This window comes from Ursus arctos, unplaced genomic scaffold, assembly GCF_023065955.2.
Source record: "Ursus arctos isolate Adak ecotype North America unplaced genomic scaffold, UrsArc2.0 scaffold_13, whole genome shotgun sequence".
Lineage (NCBI taxonomy): Eukaryota > Metazoa > Chordata > Mammalia > Carnivora > Ursidae > Ursus > Ursus arctos.
In genome coordinates, this window is record NW_026622797.1 from 38,946,356 (window position 1) to 38,960,054 (window position 13,699).

The 13,699-nt window shown below is 38.6% G+C and overlaps 1 protein-coding gene across 8 annotated transcripts in view; it reads right to left on the bottom strand.

Moving 5' to 3' along the window:
• Positions 1-4,087: 4,087 nt before the first annotated feature.
• PKIB (cAMP-dependent protein kinase inhibitor beta) overlaps positions 4,088-13,699 on the bottom strand; it is a 190,718-nt gene continuing 181,106 nt past the window's right edge. For all 8 annotated transcript variants that reach the window (XM_057311110.1, XM_044386294.3, XM_026504732.4 and 5 more), the window contains 2 exons: positions 10,042-10,218; positions 4,088-5,316 (listed from right to left, as the gene is read on the bottom strand). In XM_057311110.1, coding sequence (XP_057167093.1) covers positions 5,249-5,316; positions 10,042-10,210 — 237 coding nt within the window. In that variant the 5' untranslated portion in view covers positions 10,211-10,218 and the 3' untranslated portion in view covers positions 4,088-5,248. The remainder of the gene's footprint in view (positions 5,317-10,041; positions 10,219-13,699) is intronic.

Below are 13,699 nucleotides of genomic sequence, written 5' to 3' on the forward strand. Positions count from 1 at the left end.
CAACTTCTCCATTTTTTTTTTAGGAATCCTGAGTGGAATTTGGAAAAACTTAATAAGACTGGCAGATAAGATGGTTTGAACAGAGGGCCTTTTTGTGCCAGAGAGACAGTGCACATCCTGGCTCTGAGATCCTCACCCCAGGTCACTGTTGCTACTTTCTTACTTGTGTGAATTCCTAAAGGCACTTTCCGAATCCGTTTTTTTATCTGTAAAATGAGTAACATTAGCAACTATTTTGTATGATCAGGGGGATCTACTATGGTACTTAGTAAGCACCACTCAAGGAATGGCTATATAATAATAATTATTATTATACAATACATACATATTATTATCATTATTCCTATTGGTATGAGCTCAATAAGAAATCTGTCCTAGAATTTTAACAGGGAGCAACAACACCTGTCCAGCCTTTTGTTTGAGCCGATGCTTCCGTTTTTAAATAGCTGCAGATTTTCAATGTTCAATAAGAATTGTCATCAATAACTCTGGAAAAAATGGAATCCACTCTGATCAATCAGTCCTGGTTTTAGCTAAAGAGTTGCTGCTCATGGAAAGAAAAGACAGCAAAGGAATAGGAGGAAAATGTACTTCGGCAAATAACAGAGAAAAGAATAGACATTCACTTTAAAGTCTCTGCCACTCTTTATGCTCAGGCAATTATTAATAATGATAATAGTAATAATAGCTTTTCTACGTATCAGGCATTTTCCTTAGCACTTTACTAGTATTCATGCATTTGATTCACATAATTCACCATTTTACACATTGAAGAAATTGAAGCACAGAGACTAAAATAACAAAGTCATGACAGCAAATGGCGGAACTGTAATTTGAATTTGAGGTGTCAGGTAAGGCAATAGGCTAGTGTGCTTTGGTAACTCTTCCTCTCTCTCTCTCTCTCACTCTCTACCACCGTCATCTGCCCAAACTGGCCAAAGCCAACTGAGCTGGCAAAACTGAAGCTAATGTACCATTTCCTTTTGCAAGTAGGACACCTTGCTCTGTAGTCCCTCACATTCTAAGACAGTTCCAACCCTTCCAGCCCAGATCACAAAAAGATCTCTTGGCACATGGCACAGAATGTTTTTTTGTTTTGTTTTATTTTGTTCTGCTTTCTCCTCTTTTATAGTCAGGTTTCCAAATAACCACTTTATAGCTCTATCATTCCCTCTTGTCCTGGTTTATCTGACAGTATTAATTAAGACTTTACAGCTATTGACTAAAGCAAGTGGTTTATAAATAGACAATGGCAAAAATGGACTTGGAGACTTTCTTTAATGAGCCCCAACTAGATAGTTTTGTTGACACTGTCTTTGACAAAACGGCAAAGGTTCTCCCAAAAAAAACCTGATTTTTTCAAAAAGTTGGTAGGCAAATTCAATGTTCCCTTTAAACTACAACTGATCTCTCATTCTCCTTTGTCTGGAGTCCATCTTTGCAAAAAAATAAATAAAAACAATAAAAAATAAATAAATCCTTTCATTAGTAAATATTCAACAAGGCTGATACCTTCTGTAACCCAAAATATTTATAAATATGTACATAATGGGACATGTATGTGTGCATTGTGATGAATAAGAGATTTAGGATATATGTTTGGAATGTGTGTCATTACCAGCAATAGTGAGGAAGGACATGGCTTCATTTCTTATCTTCTAATTCTAAATGAGAAATAAATATCATATAATACTATGACCTAAGAGTTGTTAATTTTTTCTTCTACATTTTCATGGAACAAATTACTCATTTAAATACTCAAAATTCTGTTTTGTTGCAGTAACTGTCATAAAACGTTAGTGAGTTGACTCCTTGTTAAAGGATAATATCGTCACCTGTCAGCAACTCATTAGCATGTCTGAATTGCACTAATATGGTAATTACCATGAATCGTCAATTTCCATTATAGTGTCTTCTCCCAGCACCAAGAACTGGGAATGTTTGTGAAATCACACAGGAAGACAGAAAATAGCCAAATTAACGAATCCAGCTGCCCACTACCTCTGCTACCAGAGAATAATGGCAAAGCATCTGGAATAAAAACTGTGATGATGTTAGACAATATTTATTAAATAACTATCCTTTGCCAGGCATTCATCAAGTGTTTTACATATACTATCTCATTTACTACTTCCACTCACCCTACAACTTACGTACTACGCTTCATACCGTTCTACAGAGGATAAGCTGAGACTTGGAAATGACGTAAATTGTGCAAGATCATGCAGCTAGTGAGTAGCAGAGCTAGAGTTCAAACTCAAGTCATAGGGATCTCAAATCCACATGCTTATGAAACTCAATACCCAAAACCCAAATAATCCAACTTAAAAATGGGCAGAAGACATGAATAGACATTTTTCTGAAGAAGACATACAGCTGGCCAACAGACATGAAAAGATGCTCAACATTACTAATCATCAGGAAAATGCAAATCAAAACTACAATGAGATATCACCTCATACCTGTCAGAATGGCCAAAATCAATAATACGAGAAACAACAGGTGTTGGCGAGAATGTGGAGAAATGGGAACCCTCTTGCACTGTTGGTGGGAATGCAAGCTGGAGCAGCCACTGTTAAAACAGTGTGGAGGTTTCTCAAAGTTAAAAATAGAACTACCCTATGATCCAGCAATTGCACCACTAGGTAGTTACCCAAAGAATACAAAAATACTAATTCAAAGGGATACATGCACCCTGATGTTATAGCAGCATTATCTACAATAGACACATTATGGGAACAAGTATCCATTGACTGATGAATGGATAAAGAAGATATTATATATATATATATATATATATATACACACACACACACACACTATTTAATAACAATGGAATATTACTCAGCCATGAAAAGGAATGAAATTTTGCAATTTGCAATGACACAGATGGAGCTAGAGATTATTATGCCAAGCAAAATAAGTCAAAGAAAGACAATTATCATATTATTTCACTCATATGTGGAATTTAAGAAACAAAACAAATGAGCAGAAGAAAAAAAAAGAGAGAGGGAAGCAAATCAAGAAACAGACTCTTAACTATAGAGAACGAACTGATGGTTACCAGAGGGGAGGTGGGGGATGGGTAAAATAGGTCATGGGGACAAAAGAGGGCACTTGTGATGAACACGGGGTATATGTAAACGTTAACACTAAATTGTACTACCAGAAACTAATACTATACTGTACGTTAACTAACTAAAATTTAAATAAAAACTTAAAAAAAAGAATGAGGCAAAAAAACCAATAATTATTTCAGAAAGTGAGTCTTTATAAATGTAAGAAAACAGGGGAGCTATGAACACTCAATTTGATGTTGGCCATCATATTTTTATAATGTATCCAATGTGTGTAATTCCTTCACACAGATCAAAAAAAGAAATTATTGTATAAATACTAAATATTTGGACAATAGGAATGATCTGGCAATTCATAGACAATAAAGTACTAATGCTTAATAATAATATAAAAAAATCCCACGTGCTTAACAGTTTAACTCTACTCCAGGGTTTCTCAGGCTCAGCACTACTGACACGCATAACCAGATGATCCTTTGCGGTGAGGGTCTCCCGGTAAGATTGCAGGATGCTTGGCAGTTTAGCAGCATCCCAAGTCTCTGCCCACTAGATGGCAGTAGCGCTTTCTCTCCCTGGCGCCCACCGTAGTGGCCTCAAAACTTTTCCAGATAACGCCAAATGTCCTCTATGAGCCCAAATTATCACTCTCCTGCAAGTTAAAAACTACTGTTCTACTCTAATACTCTTTATACTGTTTACATAATAGCATGTCATTCAATAACTCTCTGAAATATAGTTTTAATGGCTACAATACATTTTATTGAATATTAATTTAGTGCTACACTTAAGATACTAATTTAGATTATTCTACAAAAAAAATTGTATTTGAGCAAACAATTGGGTTCTTTGAAATCTACCCCTCTGGTATATTAAGTTAGACTTTGCCAATGAAATAATACGTAGGAGGTGATTTATACTATAAGTTTATTAACGTCCTCCTTTAAAATGTGTCGCCATTTTTCAGTTGGTATACTTAAGAAGATAAAATTAAGACTTGTATCAGTAACAAGTTTCTTGAACAGTGAAGAGTTTATTTGATTACTGTATACAGACATGGCCTAAGTCAACAATCAAATAAAATATAACAGCATGCATATATATCTGAAAATGAAAATAAATTCATTAGTCCATTTTTTAAAAATTCAGAGTTTTGTTATTTTCCTAAAATGTCTAATAAATCAAAATTTACTAAAACTTTGGTTTTGTTTTTGTTCCTTTTAAAATATATGCTTAAATATATATTAAAAGCAAGTATTTTGCTAATTCTAACTACAACATTCATTAAATATTTATGGATTATGTTAGCTACTTTAGGAAAGATATAAAAATTAAGGTCTGCATTCCTGAGGAAATCATTTTAGAAACAAGTCACAATACACAAAAGCCCTAAGAATAAAAAAAGACAGTATAAAGCAACTAGTAAAGTGTTTTGTATAACTCATATTAGAGAAAAATATATGCACACACATACACCGAAGTTAAGGAAGATAGCGAAATTCATTTAATAGGCATGTTCCGTATAAACAATTTGTCACAAATTTTGTGTTCTAGGAGTCTACATGAAAAATCACAGTATGCATGGGCTAGAAGCAAAATGCATCAAACAAAAACATACTAGAAATATATTTAGGTTGTCAAACTTTTGCAATTTTTTCAAATCCTTTTAGGGTTTGGGGGAAAATGGTGCATTTTTGGTTAAAAACAAATATTCTCTATGTATTTATTACTATTATTCCTTCTCATCAAAAAAACCTCATAATGTCCTACAAATTCCATAAAGTTTTAAATGAATGTGTTTGCTTTATATTTACCAAGAAATGGGTTATCCATTACCGTAAAAATGGAATTAAAAATACATCTGGCTAAGTAAATCCAAAAGAGAGCAGTGGATTTTGTTGGGTTTATAGATAATGATATGTATTTAAGTGACCATACATTCTTAACCTTTTCCTTGGGTGCAATTTGGAAGTAATATGCCTTTTAATAACCTACACTGGACATCATGGTTGCATCCCAAGTGAGTAGCATCACAACAAAATTGTCTAATACGCACGTGTTGCTTAGGGCTGCAATGTTACCATAATTTCTACCAGATCAAACCTCTCAGGAAAGTAGAGCCACCAAGTCTTTCAATGTACAGAAATTCAGTACTTTTGATAGTTTTTGAGACTTCATTTTTCTTCTTTCTTCGCCTTTTCCAATTGCCTTTGTGTTGTTTCTTCATTTTTCTTTGTTACATCTAAAAAAAAACCAAATAATTTCATTCACTTATAGAATATAGTGAAATATATTTCATATTATACTGGAATGAAACAGTTGGGATTTCCTTTATGCACCCTAATCATTTTCTCCTTGATTCAGACATGCTTTGCCCTCAATCTAGATATGGACATTACACAAAGAAAAGAAATATGGGTCGGTTTGGGAATCTACATTCTCCTAGTTACCTTTCTCTCCTATTCTCCAGAAGTAGTACACGCCAGGCAGTCTCCTGAGGTATTACTGCTATCTCCATGCATAGACTAGTCCATCCAAGCACAAACAGGTTAAGTGACTCGCTCAAAGTCACAGAGCTAGTAAGTGCAGAGACACAATTTGGACCTCACCAAGTGGTTCCATCGCCCCACCCCTTTAATGATCTCCCCATAGTGCATCACACCCTCTCCGACTTCCTCACACTTTCTACTCCTGTGCTCCTCGGAGATGATCTCACTTTCTATTTCACAGGAAAAAGAAAAATCAAAGCCATCCGATAAAAGCTCCCTCGACTTTCTGCCACCAAACCTCTAAAACCCCATCACCTGTACTTATTCCTTCTACCCTCCCTCCTATTACAATGGAAAATGTGCTCTTCAGGACCAGCTACACAATTTATTGAAGCCCAGTGCAAAGTGAAAATGGAGGACCCTTGTTCAAAAGATACAGAAAACTTCAACACAACAACAGTAGGGCATGACATGAAGTGCAAATCTCTTCTGAGCCCAGGGCCCTATTCAATCACACTCACCCACACCTTTGGAGCCAGTCCTGGTCCTGCTCAGACTTTCCAGGTCTATTCCTTCATGATCGGGGATCCTATCCATTTCTGCCTCATCAGGAAGCTAACTCTGACAATCACCCCCGCCTCCCTTTCACCTCACTTTCCCTTTCTCCTGACTTCTCATTTCCTCAAGTCACTACCAACTTCACACCAACAAAGGCCTTCTTTCAACCACAATTCTTCCACATGCTGTCTTGTCTTTTATCCTTTAAAATGTATCATCTTTGCTGTCTCCATTCTAAATGAAAACTAATAAGTCTCTACTGCTTCCCCAAAAGTGCTTACTGAAATCATCACTGGCATCTCTGGAGTTAAATCTGATGGACTCTATTCAGTTCTTCGACTTTCACTTAGGAAATATGTATTAAGCACGTATTATGTACCAAGCAGTGAAAAAAAAATTCCAGCTCTCAGGAGACTTCTAATGAGGGATATGGGGAACAAGCAGAACAAGTAAAATATGTGGTATGTGAGGAGTCCGAAGTGCTATGGAAGAAATTAAATAGGAGTTGTCAAGAAGTGTTGGGGCCTGGAGGTTGCGATTGTAGATAGGATTGGCTGGGGAGAAAGGGCATGCTCGAGAAGCGATGCCGGTAGCAGGGAGAGAGCATCCCAAGCAGAGGGAACAGCAAGGTCAAAGGCATCAATGTGCAGGAAGGAACTGCAAGAGGGACAGTAGGGAGAAAAAAGATTGGAAGATGGAGTCAGAGAGGTACCAAGAGACGAGATCTTTTAGGTGAAAAATGACAGCTATCTGGACAAATATGAAAGTAGAACTGACAATTTTTGCTGACAGATTAGATATAAAATCGAGAGAAAGAGGGGAGAAAAGGATGGTTCCAAGATTGTGGCTCTAGCCACTGGAAGTGTGAAACTGCCATTCACCAAGATGGAGAAGAGGCAGGAAGAGCAGGTGTCGGGGGAATATCTGGAGTTCTCCTTATTACCCTTTAAGTTTGAGATTCCTGTTGGATAGCCAAGCAGAGAGATCAAGTAGGCAGATGGATTTGTGAGTGTGAAGTCAGGGGAGCTTCTGGCTAGAGATAACAAATCTCTAGTATCAAGAAGATACTATTACCCCCGTGAATATGACTGGGATCTCAAGAGGAGGGAATGCGGATAAAGAAGTCAAAGACTGAGTTCTGGTACCATCTAATCCATTAAGAGGTAGGGGACATAAAAAAACAACGGCAGGGGGAAGAACAGCCAGTAAAGCAGGAAGAAAAGCAGGAGAGTGGAGTGTCCAAAAAGCCAAGGGAAGAACAGTGTTGAGGGGAAGAGGGCACGATCCACCATGACAAAACTGCCAAGAGATCATGTAGGATGGAGACTAAGAATGGACCACCGACTTCATCAGAGACAATGTCATTTGTAATCTTGAAGCAGAACAGTGGTGTGGTGAGGATCACAGAAAGAGAGAGAGAAAGGATCTGGGGGCATGTCCATTCTAAGAGCTTTTTCCTAGCTGCTGCTTCTGCAAAGACCACACTTAACCTCTGATCTTTGTGTGCCTGCCACTTCCATCAGTCGCGACTCAAAACGTACCATCGTCATTCAGGTTTCAGTTAGGGCTGTCCTAATTTCTCAGGCTAAAGCCACGCTGTCACTCTACCACAACATCCTATTTAATTCTCTGATAGAACATATCACTGTTGACATCTATTTACTTGTTTATAATTTAACTCTCCCACTGGAGATGGAGACCCGTGACAGCAAGACTTTTTCTGATTCACCACTATGCTACTAGTTTTTAGAACAGTGCTTAGCACCTAGTGGGCACTAAATCAAATGATGGATTGAAGGATGGAGGGAGTTAAGGCCCTTTGTGATGTTTACAGCTGCCAGTCTCTGTCACTTCTTGCTGATACATTATCAGGCATCGCCGTCCTCCCTATCATGGTTATTAATTTATAATTAATTTATAAGAGATAGATTAAGACAGATTATGAACTAGGCAAATTTCAGGCAGGTTAATTTCATGCGGGATGCAAGACATTTGAGATCCTAGAGTTCTTCCCCCTAAAATATTTATCAAAAACAACAATAACGGGGCACCTGGGTGGCTCAGTTGGTTAAGTGTCTGCCTTCAGCTCAGGTCATGATCCCAGAGTCCAGGGATCGGCCTGTATCTCATCTCATCTCAGGCTCCCTGCTCAGCGGGGAGTCTGCTTCTCCCTCTGACTCTCCCCCTCTCATGCTCTCTGTCTCTCACTCTCTCTCAAATAAATAAATAACAACAAAACAACAACGACAACAAAAAAACCCAAAGACGACAAATCTGAGGGAAACCATGTAATAATCACCTAATAGTCCACCTAATAACTCCTTTGCCCTTCTTGCTGAGGGAATGTGATCTTGCTTGGAACAATCCTTCCTTTTCTTCAAGTAACTTCCTTGCCCCACCCTCCTTCTTATAAAAACCTTCCATTTTGTACAACTCCTCAGAGCTCCCCTCTACTTGCTAGACAGCATGCTGCCTCATTCATGAATCCCTTAATAAAGTCAATTAGATCTTCAAACTTACTTAGTTGAATTTTCGTTCTTTAAAAATACAAAAATAGTAACAATATTCTTTCATATAATGGTCTCTCTAGTGACCAAAATAAAACGGTGAAGACTACTAACTCTCCTACAGTGTATTTTTTCTCTTTTGTTGAACTAGGTAATGTCAACAACAATTAAGGTTTTGTGTGTGTGTTTGGGGTATGTAAACCTTAATTAGGCCTGTCATACTAATAAGTAACTCATCTTCTCCATCGAAAGAGTTGAGGATGGCCCTTCAACAGCAATATCATGTTCTGATAACCACATTCCATTTTCAGACTTAAAAGGCCAAAACCATTACACACATTTTAATTTCTTTTCTTTCTTTCCCTTTTCCCACCTTATAATAGTTTGTATGTACATATGTACTTTTTTGCTATTACTTGTAGTGTCTCATATGAGAAATGCAGAACAGGTGAGATGCCCCTGGCCAAACAAAGATATACTTATTTCATAGGGATCAAACCAGGAACATCTGTAACTTAACCAGGTAACAAATAATGTCCTGAGGCGAAGGACAAGAGCCTTCTTCTGGGACTTGCATGAATAGGGTGGATGTGCAGAAGCTGCTAGCCTCTCTTGCCTCCTTGGCAGCAGGAATAAATTTCTACACATACCAAAGTCCACCTTGATGTCTAAAATGGGCTACAAGGCACAGGTATCTTGGTAATGACTTGGAACTGAAATTTTCTTTAACCTCCATTAATATTTTTTAAATAAAAAGACTCCTTTAAAACTTTATTCAAGGTATCATTATATTTATTTCCCAAGGACTAAACTCTGGAAGCTAGATGAACTCTATGTAAGCAATGGGGAGAAAGACCCAAGTTTTCCTTCATTGGTTTGACAGCTCCCCTTTGTCTTTAACTTTTTCCACCAAAGAATGGTTACCTTTTATACAAATACTCACCTTACAGATCTCATCTCAAACTGATTATAAACTTCTTCTTAGATATGAGAAATCGAAGGGCTTATAGAATATTACAGTGAAGCACAAGTTTCCAAAGTGGTTTGCTAATGGATGACAGGAGGAAAACTATTTTATTTCTGAGTGTTTCTTGATAAATTTTTAAGTTTATTGAGGGAAGGGATTATATTTGTTCACATTTTATTCCCAATTACGAGCACTACGCATGACTATACATGTCCAACAAATACATAAATGTTCAGCTTGCACACACACATCGGGAGAGAAAAAGATGAAACTGTTCACTTTCAGAAAGCCTAAAAAAATGTTCTTAGCCTTCAACAAAAACTGAGAGATCTTAGTCAACATGTAAGAAAAAAAAAGCACTTATAACTAGTTAAAAGAGAGACTTCCAGAGGCAAGGATTGGTTAAGAAGACAGGGCTGCTGATTTGAAGAGAATTTGTGCGTTACCTTCCTTCATGGAGAGAGCCTCCAGTCTGAGGGGCAACTCTGAGGACCCTCCTGTCCCTGCTGAGCCCTGGATGTCTGGCACGGCATTCCGGCGGCCGGTCCTGGCTGAAGATGCAAAATTGTTGACCACAGACTCCACATCAGTCATTTCTGATGGCTCTGTCCTCATAGCAACATCTGCAAATAGACCGTGCACATGAAGAATATGATGAGCCTGTTTGGAGGTAAATGGTCACGGTGGTGGTGATGAGCGCGGCCAGATCAAAACCACAACAGGCTTGAGAAGGGAATCATTGATCACACCTTGCATCTAAGTCTACTGTGATGGTCCTGAAACTTCCATTAGCACATTCGCACCTTCGCTGCATAGAGCAGGAAGTGCTCAGTGTGAGCCAGCTTGCTATAAATAACGCCTGAGCCAAATAAGCCACTTGGATGCTTTAGGGTACAGTAATCTCTTATCTTTTGTTCTATTTTTCTGTGGCTGGATCAGCTGAACGAGGGCTTGGAAGGAAATGAAAACTGACTTGTTCCGCCACTCCTGTAGAGACCTGCCTGCCAGTATCTGTTTGTGGTGCTTGTTCAGGCTGAAACCAAATCACTGTAATTTGTGGGGCCCCAACGAAACACACTCGGCTCCTACTCCTTAGAAATAAGAAATTCAACTTTATCTCAAAGGCGTTTTGCCCCAGTGACAGCTGTGTATTTTGGTCTGCTCTAGTCTCAGACCTAATTTTCAACAGCCTCATGTTCGTGTTTAGGAGAGTAGAACCCGTATTGCCTTTTCTTGCCTTTAAGTGGACGTGGTAATTACTAGTGCTTTCCGAAGCATCCTTTATCTTTCTAGCAATTGTCTCAATGAAAGAATTCTTAGGAAACCATTTACTGTACAGGATGTGAGGGAGGGAGCAGATACTGTTTATTCTAAAACTAACCCTCTTTCATGTGATGTTTTCTAATGAATCTTCCCTAAGAAGTCAATGCTGAGTAGTATCTCAAAAGCAGTGGCGGCAGCAGCGGCAAGGATTTATTGAGAACCTATTAAGTCCTAGGCTCTCAGCTGCACTGAGAGTACAAAGGAATAATGGATTCTCTGTTTTTAGGGGACTTGAACTCTCAAAGGGGAGAAAGAAGGTATACATGTGAGGACAGATACCATCATACCACAGAATGTGGTGAGTATCAGCCAAGGGATGGGGACAATCATTTGTGGTACATGAGGGTGGAAATATGTGAGTCTTGACCTACTCAAAGCAAACCAAGCTTTTCACTGTCGTTGGAAGGGAGCCCTTTCCAATCGGTCAACTTCAATTCAGGAAATGCTAAAAATAAAGTGAAATAGTCACAAAACATATTTGAATCACAACTCCTTTGGTTCAGCAGACCCAAGAAATGCACGCTGAGGTTAGTGTGGGCCTCAGGACTCCAAGATCAGGCGAGGTTCCTTCCCCACATAGGTTCATCTTTGTAGCAATCGTGGAAAATTTGAGAACAAGGCTAGATTTTCAGACACAACTTTGGAATCAATTAGACTTCTCGCTGTTTAGTATTTGCCCACTGTCTGGCATTGACAGACAGCATAGAGTAGTGCAAAGAGCACTGGACTGTTAACCAACAAGAACTTCACTCCATTATAGGCTTGCAGGAGACACAGGCTAATTCGTTTAATTTCTCTGAGTTACGGTTCCTCCCCTGTCTGATGGGTATAAAAATATTAGCCTGACTGATTCACAGTATTCTTGTGAAGAACTAATGAGATAAAGGTTATAGAAACTCTTCATAACTCTAAAACCATATGTTTGGTATTGGCATCATTATTCACATCTCACGAAGCTTTATTTACTCCACCACCCTTCTATGTATCCCTTTAATCCTACCAAGAAACATCTTCCGACTGGGAGACCTCTTGAGTTTCCTAAGAGGGAAACCAGATTTATTCAATACAACATGAACATTTCATATCTATCATCTCATTTTAAGCCTCCCAATAACCCTACGCAGTAGTAAGTAGTAACCCTCACTACATGGATATGGGAACCAGGGCTCAGGGAGGTTACATGATTTCTTTAAAGTTGCATAGCTGCTAATAGAGCACACTAGCAAGCAAATCCAGTTTCAGTTCCCTCTTAAGGCACGGTGACATGGATTACCACAAAATTATCTTTCCAAATCCCTGCGGTATGTGTAGACAGACATACAATAGCTACTTTTGATTTTGCTCTTCCTTACTTTTTAAATAAGAAAAATTATGTATATGCATATGTACGTATGTGTGCAGGTTTGTGAGGGAGAGAGAGAGAGGGAGAGGTTCCCTATCTCTTCACAGGTGTCCCTTTCTGGCTTGAAAGTTTGGTTATCTTGTGAGCCCTGTCCTTGAGCCTCCCCGCCATGATACATGAATGTCAACTAGAGAGCTTTTCTCTACAGCTTCTGAGAAGTGCCTGACACCAAGTTTAGAAAAAGACCCCGTTTGCAGGCTTCCACTCTGTCCTCAGCCACTTACCATCACATTGGAAGCCATGGCCAGGATCAAGTGTTTATTTCTGAGGAGTATCTTCCTGTGTCATGCAAATAAGTGAACTATGCCAAGATTGGAGGACCAGTTCTATGAATGCCTGGATTATTACTGGCCTGAGAGTCCAACATCTTAAAGTTGAAGATAACAATACATATAAAAATATGAAGATATGCTATTTAGAATTCTTAAATGCTACATATTTTATGTTAAATGAAGTGAGTAAACTTCTTTAGTAAGATGGTCTATGTTAAAGAAGTATTGAATCAGAATTTGTATATTGAAAGGGAATTTCCAAAAGGTGGCCTATAGAGTAGGCCACCAACATGGAAGAAGAAATTCTGGTCTCCAAGTTCATTTCAAGGCTTCTTTGCTGTTGGCTGCTGTTTGGGAAGTGTCTGCTTTTGCCTTTACATTATTATTTCAGACATAGGCTTTCTAAATGGTTCCTTTTTTGTCGATTAGTGTTAGAAAACAAGATAATTACAAAACTCTCTGAAAGTTTGTCAAAGTTACATTCATTAACTACTATTTCAAGATGAGAAACAGAACTGGATGTACAGGGAGGCCAAGCCACAACAGGCTGTTTTACTTGGGAGCTTTACTTGGTCATTTCCAAGCTCTCCCTTTTCCCAGAATCATCTTCCTTTCAGAGCCTGCCACAGACACTGGTGGTGAGTGACCAGGATGCCAGGCTCCCCCACAAAACAGACAGTTCCCCCAGCCCAGCCCTCCAGGGCTGTGGAGAGAGGGAGCTTTCTACAGTGAAAAGTCATCTCATCTTCCTGACAGAGGGTGTCCGTGACTTAGATATCACTGGCTGGCAGGAACACTGGAATCCACAGGGTGATTCTCAAATGGGCTCTTTTAATTCTCTAGCAGGGAAATTTATTACAGCATTGGAAATCATCTGAAAGTCTGTGAGGGAAGAATGGTCGAATAAACTATATATATTATATTATGGAACATTATACAGCTACTATAAAGAATGTGCTAAATCCAGTTAGATCTACCTACAGAGATGAGTCCATGACACATTGTAAAATAAAGCAAATTTTAAAAGTAATATTTATAGTGTGTGGGGGGAGGGGAAGTAATGAATATAATATGATCTCAACTTTGTAAAAAGAATAAAAACACCCT